Source organism: Rhinolophus sinicus, linkage group LG01 (assembly GCF_036562045.2).
Source record: "Rhinolophus sinicus isolate RSC01 linkage group LG01, ASM3656204v1, whole genome shotgun sequence".
NCBI classification, from domain to species: Eukaryota; Metazoa; Chordata; class Mammalia; order Chiroptera; family Rhinolophidae; genus Rhinolophus; species Rhinolophus sinicus.
In genome coordinates, this window is record NC_133751.1 from 168,774,526 (window position 1) to 168,788,258 (window position 13,733).

Here is a 13,733-nt window from a genome sequence, read left to right on the forward strand (position 1 = left end):
CTAAAAATGCAAAACAACAAAACATATAAGGAAAAAAAAATCCAATTACTTTGATGTTTTTCCCCCCTTTCCTACACTCCTTCCCCCACTACTGTTCAAGCTGTTGTTTCTCAGTCTAATTGTGTAGGACACAACTCCCTGGCCCAGGCTGGTATTATGAGCCTTGCTCTCCCCCTGGCTGAGGCAGTCAGTCTCTGGTTGTCGGTCAGCCATTCACAGCAGCTCATGGCAGCTCTCCCTGGCTGCTGGCAGGTCATGCTGGCTACTGGCCACTCATGCTGGCCACCAGCCACTCATGGCAGCACACGATAGCCCACAGCAGCACATGACAGCTCACGCCAACCTCTGGCTGCTCATGGCAGCCCAGCTCCAGGGAGAGCTGTTGTTCACAATCTTAGCTGTAGAAGGTGCGCTCGCTAGCACATGTGGGAATCAAACCACTGACCTTGGCGTTAGGAGCCTCATGCTCCAACCAGCTGAGCCACGGGGCCGGCCCTACTTTGATGGTTTTTGATGAAAAATCTGGCCAAATTTTCTTGGGAACTATGCAGATATGACAAGGTCTATCTTAAGTCTCGTCTTGTATTAGTTACCTATTGCTATTGTCACAAGTGAGAACAAATTTAGCAGCTTAAACAATGCCTATTATCACATTGTTTTGTAAGATAGAAATCTGACATGGGTCTCAATGGGCTAAAATCAAGGGATTTGCAAGATTTCATTTCTTCTTAAACACCCTAGAGGAGATCTCTTTCCTTGTGCTTTTCCATTGTCTAGAGGTTGTCCACCTTCCTTAGCTTAGCTTCTGATCCTTTCCTCCATCTGCAAAGCAAGCAAACAGCATCTCTCTGTGCCTTTCTTTCATAGTCACTTTTCTCTGATTCTTCTGTTTCTCTCTTCTACTTTGAAGAACGCTTGGAATCCCAAGATTACACTGGTCCCAGGTAATCCAGGATAATATCTTTATTTCAAGGTTAGATGATTAGCAATCTTATTTGCATTTACAATCTTAATTCCCCTGTGACATGAAGCCTACAGGGTCTAGGCACAAGGGTGTGGTCATATTTGTCCAGGGCTTCCAGGACAGGATGCTACTTCAGACTCAATCTAGGCTAGAGTGCAAAGCCAATATTCTTGTGTAAGTGAAGAAAATAAAACAATGGCAGTTCTGAGGTAGTGGGCTGACAGAGATCATCAACCTGTGAGTCCTAAATAAGTGGCCGTCAATTAAGGCAAACACACTATTATATAAAGAATGAGAGGAAGAAGGCAGACTAGATGACTGGTACTCCAATGTTCATAGTTTCCCCAAGGTAAAAAGAAAAGTTAGAATATGTGTTCATCACTTTACTGATGGTACTCACTTATAACACTTCCCCTCAATTGGAAATTGTTTACAGTTATTACAGGGAATTCCAAGGTGTTTGTCTAGTCGCTGTTTCTCAGCTGCAGCCACAAGTTTGCTAGAGTTTTTGAATTCCTCTAAAATAAGCTTTAATGGTGCAAACTCTTTCCTACACAGAGGACATTTCAACATGGAAGTGTTTGATGCCTTGTCCTGATAATTAGCTAAGATCTTCATGCATTTTATATGTACATTATTGCCACAGCCAAACCTGTTAGAAATAAAATTCAAGGTTATCATTTGTATACACAAAGTTATATATATTTATATAAATAAAATTTTCTTTGCCTCCATATTTATTTCCCATAGAAATAGATTCAGATTTTCCAAATATAGCTTGATTACATACACAAGCACATACCTTATCTGTCTTATCTATCATCTTTAATTTAGGACATCGGAATTCCAAACAAATTCCCTCCCATTCCAATGAAATGGTGGTGAAAGATTTTACATCATTAAAGTATTTTTCATTTGTAAAATGAGGATGCATGTAGTCTTAACAAAAAAGAAAATTATAATTATTTAAATAGAAAGCATCACTGAGAGCAGGAGTGTCATCTTTTTTTCTAGAAATCACACAATATATGGTAGTACTCAATATCTGCTGAAAGAAATAATATTTTAGGAAATAGTTAATAATTTTAAAATACACAATAAAAGCAACCACATGAGAAAACTACAATGTGGATGAAAATGTTGGCAAATGATCAGGAGAGAAAAGAAGAATGAAAAAGTTCAATGGCAAACGGTTGCCCAAATTTTTCAAGTGCAACTTTATAGTGCCTTGAAGAAAAGTTGACTGACACTCTCAATAAATATTTCTGTAAAATTTTGAATTATTTAGGTTTAAAAATAGTTTTGAAAAACTGAAAAGAATTTTTATCATTTTAAAGTAAAATAATCTTTACTTTCAGAAAACTCTGAAATTACTCTAAACCATGGCATTTATTCATGTGTTAAAACAAAAATGCGACAATTATTCTACTTTAATAACTTGAAGTAAAAAGGGAAATAAAGTGGACTTATGTTTTAATTTTCATCCTTTAAAAACATAGCCCAGGAATAGAGTAAGAATAGGACCTCTCACAACATATAAGGAAACAAAAGAAAGTCAATTGAGCATAATTGTTTAAATATATATATTGTTTCTCTATCAACATGTCTCATAATATAATCAATTACAAACATACTAAATTAATTTTTTTTGGTGAAGAATCACCTGCAAAAGGTGACGGGAAGCTTTTTCTCTAAAAGTACTTCTTGACAAATAGAGCAGATATCATCTGAACCAATTTCCTTCTGTTTAATGTACCCATCTGCTTCAATATGTGTATTTTCATCATTTGTTCCTTTTTGGGGAGTTTGAACTCGATGAATCCCCCGAAGTAAGTCACTGATTTCTCCTTCCACGAGACCTAACTGCAAAGCAGCTAGTGAAAAATCCCAAAATATTAAAATTCAGTGACAAAATTAAAGATACAAAAATTTAACAACTTGTGCTGACATTTTATTTCAAATGTCAGAAAGATAGTTTTGGTTAAATTATTATGCTGACCTTTGACACTTTTTTGTATTCCTTTCAGAGTCAAATGATCACAAAAGAGTCATTTATAAAAAGAATAGAAGTTCTCTCTCTCTCTCTCTCTCTCTCTCTCTCTCTCTCTCTCTCTCTCTTAACTAAAAAGAGTCAGTGCAAGTAAAGTTTTGGATTAATTTTATGATAGTGTTCATCCTTGGGTTGGTGTTACAATTATGTCTTACAATTTGAATCTGCTCACTTATAAGGACAGCAGGATCAGCACTCAGGAATGTTAAAAGAAACGGAGCACAAACACATAAAGGGAAAGCAGGGGTATTTGAGTAATTAATGTAATTAGTATTTGTTAGATGAATAAATAATAGGAAAGCAAGACTCAATTGTGCCTGTTTTCCTGTCTCAGTTTTATGTCTCTATCAGAGTGTCTCGGTAGCTACATCCTTCACAGATTTGGTAAATATTTCTCAGGATAATCTATTAGGAATTGTATTGCCTGTACCCTTGAGATGTACATTCTTTAAATTCTGAATTTCCTCCAACCTGCTGTCCTGATAAGAAATAGATTCTAAGTGCATATAGTTTTCATCAGGGCATCCTAGATTCTTTTATTCCCTGGCCCATCCCTATGTTTCTTTCCCCTTCCCTCTCCTTAACATGCCATAATTTAAATGCCAGCTGCTCTTAATCCTCTTGAGTTCTGATATTCATTTTACATATTCTTTAATACATGTAGGTTAAAAAATTATTTGCAAGATAATGAAAAACTCCATTTCCTGGAAACTCTTAATTAAACACTAAAAATACTGAAAACATCAGTTAAATTTCAATACAAAAATCTTTGTTCCTCATCGAGGTGGGGTGGTAGATGAAATGCAGGAAGGTATCATCCTTTAATTAACCACTACTTTGGAGGATGAGGGTATTTGTCACAGAGACACAGCAATATCTCTTTCCTAAAAGAAATGGGGAGGAAAATGAAGAACAAAAGATTGTGCTTTTGGGAACAAATATTCTCTAAGAAGGAGGGAATACTGAATCATGATAGTTCATAAAAGAAGCTGGCCATACACTGTTCTATGTGGTATAACATGAATTGGAGAACAAAAGGGAAAAACAAACTCTTCTGAAATTAATTTGGAAAAATTAATGTATGAGACTATGAAAGAAATTCTTTTATAGAGAAGAAAAAGGCAGCTATCCTTTTTAGATAACACAGTATATTACAAAAAAACAAATTACAGAACTCTCTAAATAATTGCCATTACGAAACAACAGCCATTATGAAACAAGGATAAAAGAAGCACTATTACATAACTGTTATTGAGATAACTGGGTAGCAATATGTAGAAATTTTGATTAATTCAAACCAAATACCAACTTCCAACTTAAATCAACACAACTATACATGGATGACATAATGAAGATTAAAAATAAAATAGAAAAACTAGAACAGAACTTCCAAAAGACTATCAATACTACGGAAGAAGCATTGAAACAATATACACAAAAGGTAAAATTGGTCAGATTTAACAACTCAAATATCAATATGTGTAATAAAATTTAATAAAGCCATATAAAAAAGAATTATAACTTTAGGAAAAATATGCAAAGAGGGGTAATCCCTATATTTAGGAAAACTGTGTAGTTTTATCTCAATAAATAAATAGCCAAAGTTCACACAATTCACACATAAAATACAAATAGTGAAAAAGGCAAGGGAAGACATTCAATTTCATTAATATAAAAAAAATAAGTTAAAAATAAGAATGAGGCACAGACATGGAATAAAGCCTAATGAATAAGCAATAATAAATAAATAGAATGTTATCTTTTATTTGTATTTTTTTGTATTTAAAAAAGTTATTTCAAGGCGCTCTAGATCATCTAAGGGTATGTTAGATGTATGGGAGAATGGAAACCATTTTCTTATTTAATTTACTAGGTATGAATAGATTACTATGAACCTCAGATATGGTATTTTTTCCCCCACTTTGTGTGACTTAGTCTTTTTTTCTAATATTATCGAAATAGCATTACTGTTTCAAAATATTTCCACGTATCTTTAATTATTTTCTTTGGAGACTGAAATATTTTTTGTTCACATCTTTCATAATATGCTTAAGTAACATAGTTAAATGTGCCTAAAACATGAATACAAGAAACAAACAAAAATGGCAGAAAATTGATATATTGCAGAAATTGTAAATCAGTAAAAGTATTTTGAAGACCAATTTGGCAATATATATGAGTGGCAGACATAAAAATATTAATACTTAAGAAAAACACCCCAAACTTACAGATACAGAGAACAGATTGGTAGTGTCAAAGGCTGTGGCTGGTGGGTGAGCTAAATGTGTGACAGTGGTAACAACGTACAAACTACCAATTATAAAATAAATAAGACATGGGGATGTGATGTACAGCATGGTAACTGTTGTTAATATTGTACTGTATATTTGAAAATTGCTAAGAGAGTAGATCTTAAAAATTGTCATCACAAGAAAAAAAACTATGTGTAGTAGTGGATATTAACTAGACTTATTGTAATTGTTTTGCAGTATGTACAAATATTGAATAATTAGATTGTACACCCAAAGTTAATATAATGTAATATGTCAATTATATGTCTATTAAAAAAATCAATACTTTTACTCCAAGATCCAATTAATAAGATGTTAGTTAAACAAATAATTGAAAAAAGGAAAAACTTCAGGTACAAAGAATATAACAAGAAGTCAGAAATAAGTTAAATGCCTAATAATAGGAGAATGTTAAATAAATTATACATATTGAGTGGAATATAGTTATTAAAGACTTTAATTATAGAAATTACATAGCATTGAAAACATAAAGTAACAGAGTGTGATAAGAGCAGAACACTGACTATTCCCACAGACTATTAGGTATACATAAATACAAAGTAAAAAAGGAAAATAGAAAATAAATCTTTATTGTGTATTTGTAGTGAGGATTTTAAAAACTTTCCATTAATAAGGCTTTTATTTTATTCATAAATTTTTAATTTTAAAAAGAGACAGATGACATTTATCAGCCATTTAGAAGAAACTATTAGGTGATAAATCTAGGTTTTGCTGGGAAATATTTGTCGGGTGATGGGAAAGAATATTCAGCATTCAAAAACTGATATAAAATTCCTATGTAATTATCTTTGTAGGGCTTCAAAAATAAAAGAGTCTGAGGTTTCTAATATGCAACACTAGGGTGCAAATGATTGTTCTAGATTTGTTTTAGAAAATAATCTATGAATGACGTTCAAAACACTCCTTCATTACTAGTAACCATCTCCTCCATATATATATATATATATTTTACATAATCCTGATGAATAATTGTTTATAGCTTGCTTTGAATTACTTTAATTTTCATTGTTTGTTCTAGCTTTCACTTAAATAGTAAATTCAAAACACTAAGATTTCTATTTTCTTTGAATATTTATTTTCTGAATGTTGACTAGTTAATAGTTCTTTTAAATATAGGAGATATGAAAAATCTTTTATTTTAGTAAGAAGTATAAATCTTCAAAATTCATATATAAGATTAATTTTAGACATTTTAAAAATTCCCTACAGCACACTGATATTTATAAAATGAATAAGACATGGTTTCTGCCTTCAAGAAGTATAACATAAATAATAATACAATATAATTAGATTCATTCATATGAAATTGCTATTTTTATAGATGAAAAAAAACCCAATATTAGCAATTCATATGATTCAATCTATAAAAAGCACCTAGCAGAGCTCCTAATATGCAGTATAATAAATATTTGTTGAATAATTGGGTAAAGCTGCACTGTCCAATATGGACCATTAGTCATATGTGGTAACGAGCACTTGAAATGAGGCTACTATGACTGAAAACTGAATTTTTTTTTTTTTCAAGATTGTTTTGGCTATTCTTGGTTCCTTGAATTTCCATATGAACTTTATCATCAGCTTAATTTCTGCAAATAAGCCAGCTGGGATTTTTTTTTTTTTAAAGATTTTATTGGGGAAGGGGAACTGGACTTTATTGGGGTACAGTGTGTACTTCCAGGACTTTTTTTTTTTTTGTCCAAGTCAAGTTGTCCTTTCAGTCTTAGTTGTGGAGGGCGAGGGCACAGCTCAGCTCCAGGTCCAGTTGCCATTGATAGTTGCAGGGGGCGCAGCCCACCATCCCTTGCAGGAGTTGAACCCGCGACCTTGTGGTTGAGAGGACACGCTCCAACCAACTGAGCCATCTGGGAGCTCAGCGGCAGCTCAGCTCAAGATGCCATGTTCAATCTTAGTTGCAGGGGGCGTTGCCCACCATCCCTTAGGGGATTCAAGGAGTTGAACCGGCAACCTTGTGATTGAGAGCCCACTGGCCCATGTGGGAATCGAACCAGCAGCCTTTGTTTGGAGTTAGGAGCAGGGAGCTCCAACCGCCTGAGCCACCGGGCTGGCCCAAAACTGAATTTTTAATATTGTTTCATTTTTATTTAAATGGAAAACTGATAATATATAGTTATTAAAAAATGTATAAGTTTGTAGCAATTTTGGTATTATGAATCTAGTTTTTAACTGAGTACTTTATGAAGTCTACCATGTTTCCCCGAAAATAAGACCTAGCAGGACAATCAGCTGTAATGTGTCTTTTGGAGCAACAATAAGACCCAGTCTTATTTTACTATAATATAAGATCAGGTCTTACATAATATAATGTAATATAATATATAATATAATATAATAAAATACAATATAATATAATATGAAATACTGGGTCTTACATAATATAAGACCGTGTCTTATATTAATTTTTGCTCCAAAAGACGCATTAGAGCTGATTGTCCAGCTAGATCTTATTTTTGGGGAAATAGGGTAAATGCAGATCAAGTATTTCCAATGAAAAAATAGTGTCTGAGTTAATGAGCTGTAAACATAAAACACATACTAGGTTTTGAAGAGTATGAAAATAAAATGTCTCATAAGGTTTATATTGATTACATGTTGACATAATATTTTGATGTACTGGGTTAAATTCGAATATTAAAATTTAATTCCCCATATCTTTTTACTTTTTATAATATGGTTACTAGAAAAATTACACCTACAGCTCATGTTATATTTCTCTTGGATGGCCCTAGTATAGATGCTTGTGGAAGTGATATGGAAAATAGTGTAGAGAAGAACTAAGACTTTGGGGAGGACATGAACATTTAACATCAGGTAGATAAAATGGAGAAACAGAAAAGAAAACAAATATGGATGAAATTATACAACCTGATAATTATGTATGAAGGGACCCGGAGAGAAGTTGAGGTAGAGAGTGAGTGATATTTCAGAATGAAACTTTTGTCTACATTGTGAAGGGGGAAGCAACAAAGTGCCAATGCTGAAAAGAAGGAGGCCAAAGAGAATAGTAATAAGGGCTGATGAAGGTTGAACAGGGGTAAGAATGAGGATGGAGAGAAAAGAACACTACTGAGAAGCAGGTAGAATGTCAGCATAAAAAGGATTTGTTTATGAATATATGAAAGAAGATGGGAGAGGAAAAATCAAGGAGAATTCCAAGGCTTCTAGCTTTGGAGACTAAAGAAAAAGAAAACCAATATGTGAGGTAGGGAATACAAGAGGGGAGCACATATGGTGGAAATTTAATATTTAATATGCCTGTGGGACCTCCAAAATTGAACAGCCCAGAAGGTAGCTGGAAATACTGGTCTGTTGATAAGATTTAGAAATCACTGGTATAGAGGTAACAGCTGGAGACATAAAAAAAATGAGAGACATTTCTAAGAGAATGTAGAGTGAGAGAATAGTAAAACAGAAAAATTCCCGTGAAACACAAATGTTAATTATCTAGGATAATTTTAAATGTCTACTGTGATTGTACTTATATATAATAGTTGGGGGGAAATGAACTTGCCTAAACAACCAATACTCTTTGAATTAAAAAAAAAATTGAAAACTGAGTGTCACTTGAATTTTTTATGAATACTATGAACATTTACTAATAAATTGTAAAATGCTGTTGCAGTTCTTAGATGGGTCTAGTATAGGTCAAATGACTCTTTGACTGCAGGGAACATTTCCATTATGAAGTACCTTTATTATAAAATGTACAAATCTAAATGAGCTATAATACAAATTATTTTTCTTTCTCTATTTTAGAGAACTCTAGAGTTTAAAGTTTTGCAACTCTATGCCTGACTTTACACTCAATTTTAGTACTGACCTTAAAGCTATTTTACTCTAAAAAAAATATACATATATATATATATATATATATATATATATATATTTGCGTAAAAATTTCAGACAGTAAACATTTTTAAATGAAATTATGTGTCATGTCAACTATTTCTGGGATCTAAAAAATTACATTTGTTATTTTTCTCACAATTACAATAATTTAGATATAGAAACTACTGTGACTCTGCATAGAACATATGAGGGAAATGTTTTCTACCAAATAATTGGCCATTGTTTCATCCTTTTTAAATTAAGTGCCTTTGAATTTGAAAATGGCATAAAAAGTTACTTTTTTTTTAAATTAAATAGGAAGAAAAATGTTCCAATTGTCTTAAGTGTAACAAACTGGGCTATAGATAGTTGTCAGTTTGTCTAGAAAAATAACTGCCTAAATTTGGGATATGTCTAAATAAAGATTATTAAATTTGTTAATTTCATATTAGTAAAAATCAAAACAAAATAAAGCATACAACTTACATTCATGATTCCTTGGAAGCTTGAATTTTTTCAACAATACCCTATTCACAAGTAGAAAAACCAAGTAAAACATTTATTTTTGACATAACCTCAAAAGATATTATTTCATTTTAGTTTTAGAATAGGAATGGCATTATAGAATTTATAGTGCTGAATGTGTAAGGATAAACTTAAAACTCTCATCAGTTTTCTGTTATAATAGTTAATTTATGCTTTAAAATAAGCATATGTGAAAAAACAGTATGATAAATGGAAACAAAACATATTTGCAGTAAAGAGATTTGCTAGAGAGAGTACATACATTTCTTTATGACATAAAGTTGTCACAGAGAGAGGTTAGTGAGGGAATTTAGGTATTCATTGTACTTCCTTTAGCTTCCCTGGAAGCTTCTTACTCCTGGAAATGGAGTAATTTCCTGGATAGAGTACTAAATGATTGCTTTCCTATATGTACCACTTTAATGTATGACATAAAAATATTTTTAAAAATCACCAATTAAAATGGAATGTGGCTGTTTTTTTAAAAGTGGAAAAATATACATTAAATTCTTACTAAATATATTAAGTATACTTTAGTATATTAAATACTTGGATTATATTTCCATCTAGTTTATGGTTAATACACAATAAGAGTTACATTACATAAAAATCAGAACATGTCCTTGCCCTAAGGAAGCTGGCGTAAAATAAAAATAGAAAAAAAAAAACTATTCTAAGTATAATAAAACAAAATTGCAAGTTTTGGAAGGACTGTATTTTATATCTTTATACTAACTGGAGCAAATAACTTATGTTGGAGATGCTCAATAAAAACTGATCCAAAAAACTTGGTAAATAATATCATTAGAAATAACAGATATACACTGTTTTTAACTTGTAAAGAAAGCATTATAAATATGAGATACATACTCTTAATTTTTTGTTTGATATTTTCCTCTCAAATATCAAGTACAATTTTTTATAATGTAATTAATTATATGTTGGTATAAGTATGGTAGGTAAATAAAGTGAATTGAATTAAACTAAACGGGATTCCCTTACAAATAGTTTCTGACACCAGAGTAAAACTTTCAGATTTAACAAAAGCAATCTTCAGTAAAGTCCTACTTCTATTTTGAAAGACTCATAGTCAAACAATTGTAAAGGAAAACAAATTGAAAATATATATAATGAACAACATAGTTACCAATGATGTGAATCAGGAGGTTTTTTCGCCTGTGTTGCAGTTAGATTTCACATCTGTACATAAGGAGAATCTAAAAATATTTTTTTCTTACTAAAAACATTATCATTCAAAACATGTAAAGGTCATAGTATGTTTCTCAACTTAAATCGTAATTTTTGGAATGAAATAAAATACCCAAAAGTATATTGATAAGGTATGACCATTTTACCTTGATATTTTCGCAACACCAAATTTCTTATATCTTGCAGTACTCAAACCATGAAAAAAGCAAAACATGATATACCCAGATGTTTCTTTGTGGAAGCATCTTCATTACAAAGTCACTTACCAGCATATATGCTTACAAAGTTCTCCTCCTTTTTGAGACGTGGAACAGTTACAAACATGAGGATTTCCTAGAAAAACCTTTCAAAGAAAAACGTATACTTAAAAAAAACACACCTCCATTTTAAAACTAAATTAATACATTAAAAGAAATTTCAAGAGATAATTTGGTTTAGGTGACTTCAAAAGGTTGAATATAAGCTACTGGGATATCTTAATTCTTGACACATCTAATTTTTTCACTTTCATAATCTGCCTTAGTCAACAACTTGCAACTCAGGCAAGTAAAAAGAAGTCTAATTTTTAAAAGCTTAAAAAAACCTGTAAATTTGTTACTAAAAGGAAATTTTACCTTGCAGTGAAGCTAAAGACTTTTAGTGGGGTAGCTCATCTTGGAATTTTGTTTGTTTCGTGCACTTGAATTGGTGAGTTTATTTAACTTTATTCAAGAAGACTAATTTTATTTACCAAGTGTATACTGGTTAAAACTATTTATTAAATGCAGTTAAGTGTTGTAAGCAACAGAGTAAAAAGAGGATGTCTTAAATAAGCACAGGTTAGTAATCTGTATTCAATATTTAAAATGCATGACACTAAATTAAAATTTTCCAAGTCAACTTCTGGGAAGTAGTGGGATGGCTGATTTTTGAGTGGTGAGAGTAGGATGTATGAATATAAATAAAGTGTCTGTGGTCTTTGACCAAAATATATATACGTATTATATATATATATATATATATATATATATATATATATATATACACACACACACACACATATATATGTATGCTGTGTTTTCCCGAAAATAAGACCTAGCCAGAGAATCAGCTGTAATGTGCCTTTTGGAGCAAAAATTAATATAAGACCCAGCTTTATACTATATTATATTAAAGATCCAGTCTTGTTTTACTATAAGACCAGGTCTTATATTAATTTATATTAATTAATTTATATATAATATATATATTATATATATTATATATATTATATATATATTATATATATAAAGACCTTTCCAAGACAACACCATTTAAACGATACATTTTTTTTAAAAAAAGTCTTGTTACTAGTGTGAGTGAATAAAAAGTAAAGAAAACCCGATTTTATATATTGAGCCAATATATCCGGTATCTAAACTCATTGTAGAATTTTCATTTCGTTTCAGTTACAGGGCTGGTGACTGCTAACAACGGAAACAAGAACGCACGTAATGCAAACCGTATATTCATATAAAGCGTTTCACTATTTCAAACCTAAATATCAAAGGGTCATCATTTTAACAAGGGTTGGAAGCAATTTGGAGTCCTACCCTCCAATAATGAAACTTTTCTAACAAATGCTATTTCCCTCTGCAATTTGCACATCCTTAGCGTCTGGGACACTCGCGGATAGGGTGCAGCAGCGAGTAGCCGCAGGACTTGCCAGGGGGGCTAGATACAGGGTGGGGGACCCGGCGGGCAGTGGGCCAGGCTGGAGCCCAGGCGATAGTTACTCGGAAATCCCTGTTTTCCGGCTCCTCTTCCCTCAGCAGGAAGCCAGTGGGGCCCATCTCTCTTAGGAGGTAGATGCTGCTGCTCAGCGCCTGGTCTTGTTGACAGCTGAGGCGGTCGCTCAAGTGTCTTCGCCTTTCAGAGGTCTTATAGCCTTGGCGAAGCATCCTGTCTGGGTGTGGGCAAAGGCGGCCCCTGGACGAGGCCCTCCGAGCCACCCGCCGGTCTCTATGACAACCGCATGCCCGCCGGTTGTCATCGGTGGCTGAGCACTGCGATGTCCCCCGTGCTGTGCGCGGAGTCAGGGCTGGCCACACAGGTGAGGGCGGGTGTGGATGCCGCGGCTCACTCGCCTCCGCCTCCACTCCTGCCTGAAGCGATGCTCCTAACAGAGGAGTGTTTCTAATAACCAGGTGGCTGCTTTAAAAGCCGGTGGTGGAAGGCATAGCTGTCACATCTCTCCCGTCCCTTCTGCTGGTTCCTTGCAGGCAGGGCTGGTGAATTCTCTGTGTGTGTTAGGACAGTCGTACAACCCGGTTACAGTTTAAGCTCTGGATGTTCAAAGCATCCTGTTTATTCATTATGAGAAAGCCCAGAGTGATTGTTGATGTTCAACAATAGTCCACAAATATTTCCCGATTGCTCACTATGTGCGTAATCTGAGCTGGGGGAAGATCGAAGATGCAAGATCCTTAGATAGGAGCGTGTGTGTGTGTGTGTGTGTGTGTGTGTGTGTGTGTGTGTGTGTGTGTGTGTATCTTAAAGCGAGGGGACCATCTCTAAATCGCGTGCTTGGGTGTTGGCGGGGTGCAGAATCCATTGACTCTATGCCCTCTGAATTTACTAATTCCTATTTAAGGAACACGATTTTCTAGGTAATCAACGTTGTCCCAATACTTCAAATTGCCTGTGAGCTTCATTACTACATTCTAGGGGGAGAGCTGTAATAAAGTATGAGTCAAGTAAAGAGCCATATTACTAGACTTTCCCTAAGAATTTGAAATCAGGAAATCGCCACTTGATAACGTAAAAATGGAGGATATTTGTCCCATTTTATGGGCGGAAGCCACAGTTA

At 33.5% G+C, this 13,733-nt stretch overlaps 1 protein-coding gene across 1 annotated transcript in view; it reads right to left on the reverse strand.

The window, feature by feature from the left end:
• Positions 1–13,255, reverse strand: part of ZSWIM2 (zinc finger SWIM-type containing 2) — a 31,874-nt gene extending 18,619 nt beyond the window's left edge. The window contains exons 1-5 of the mRNA XM_019754496.2: positions 12,661–13,255; positions 11,173–11,249; positions 9,659–9,699; positions 2,628–2,838; positions 1,365–1,616 (exon numbers count right to left, since the gene is read on the reverse strand). Coding sequence (XP_019610055.2) covers positions 1,365–1,616; positions 2,628–2,838; positions 9,659–9,699; positions 11,173–11,249; positions 12,661–12,825 — 746 coding nt within the window. The 5' untranslated portion in view covers positions 12,826–13,255. The remainder of the gene's footprint in view (positions 1–1,364; positions 1,617–2,627; positions 2,839–9,658; positions 9,700–11,172; positions 11,250–12,660) is intronic.
• Positions 13,256–13,733: the final 478 nt, after the last annotated feature.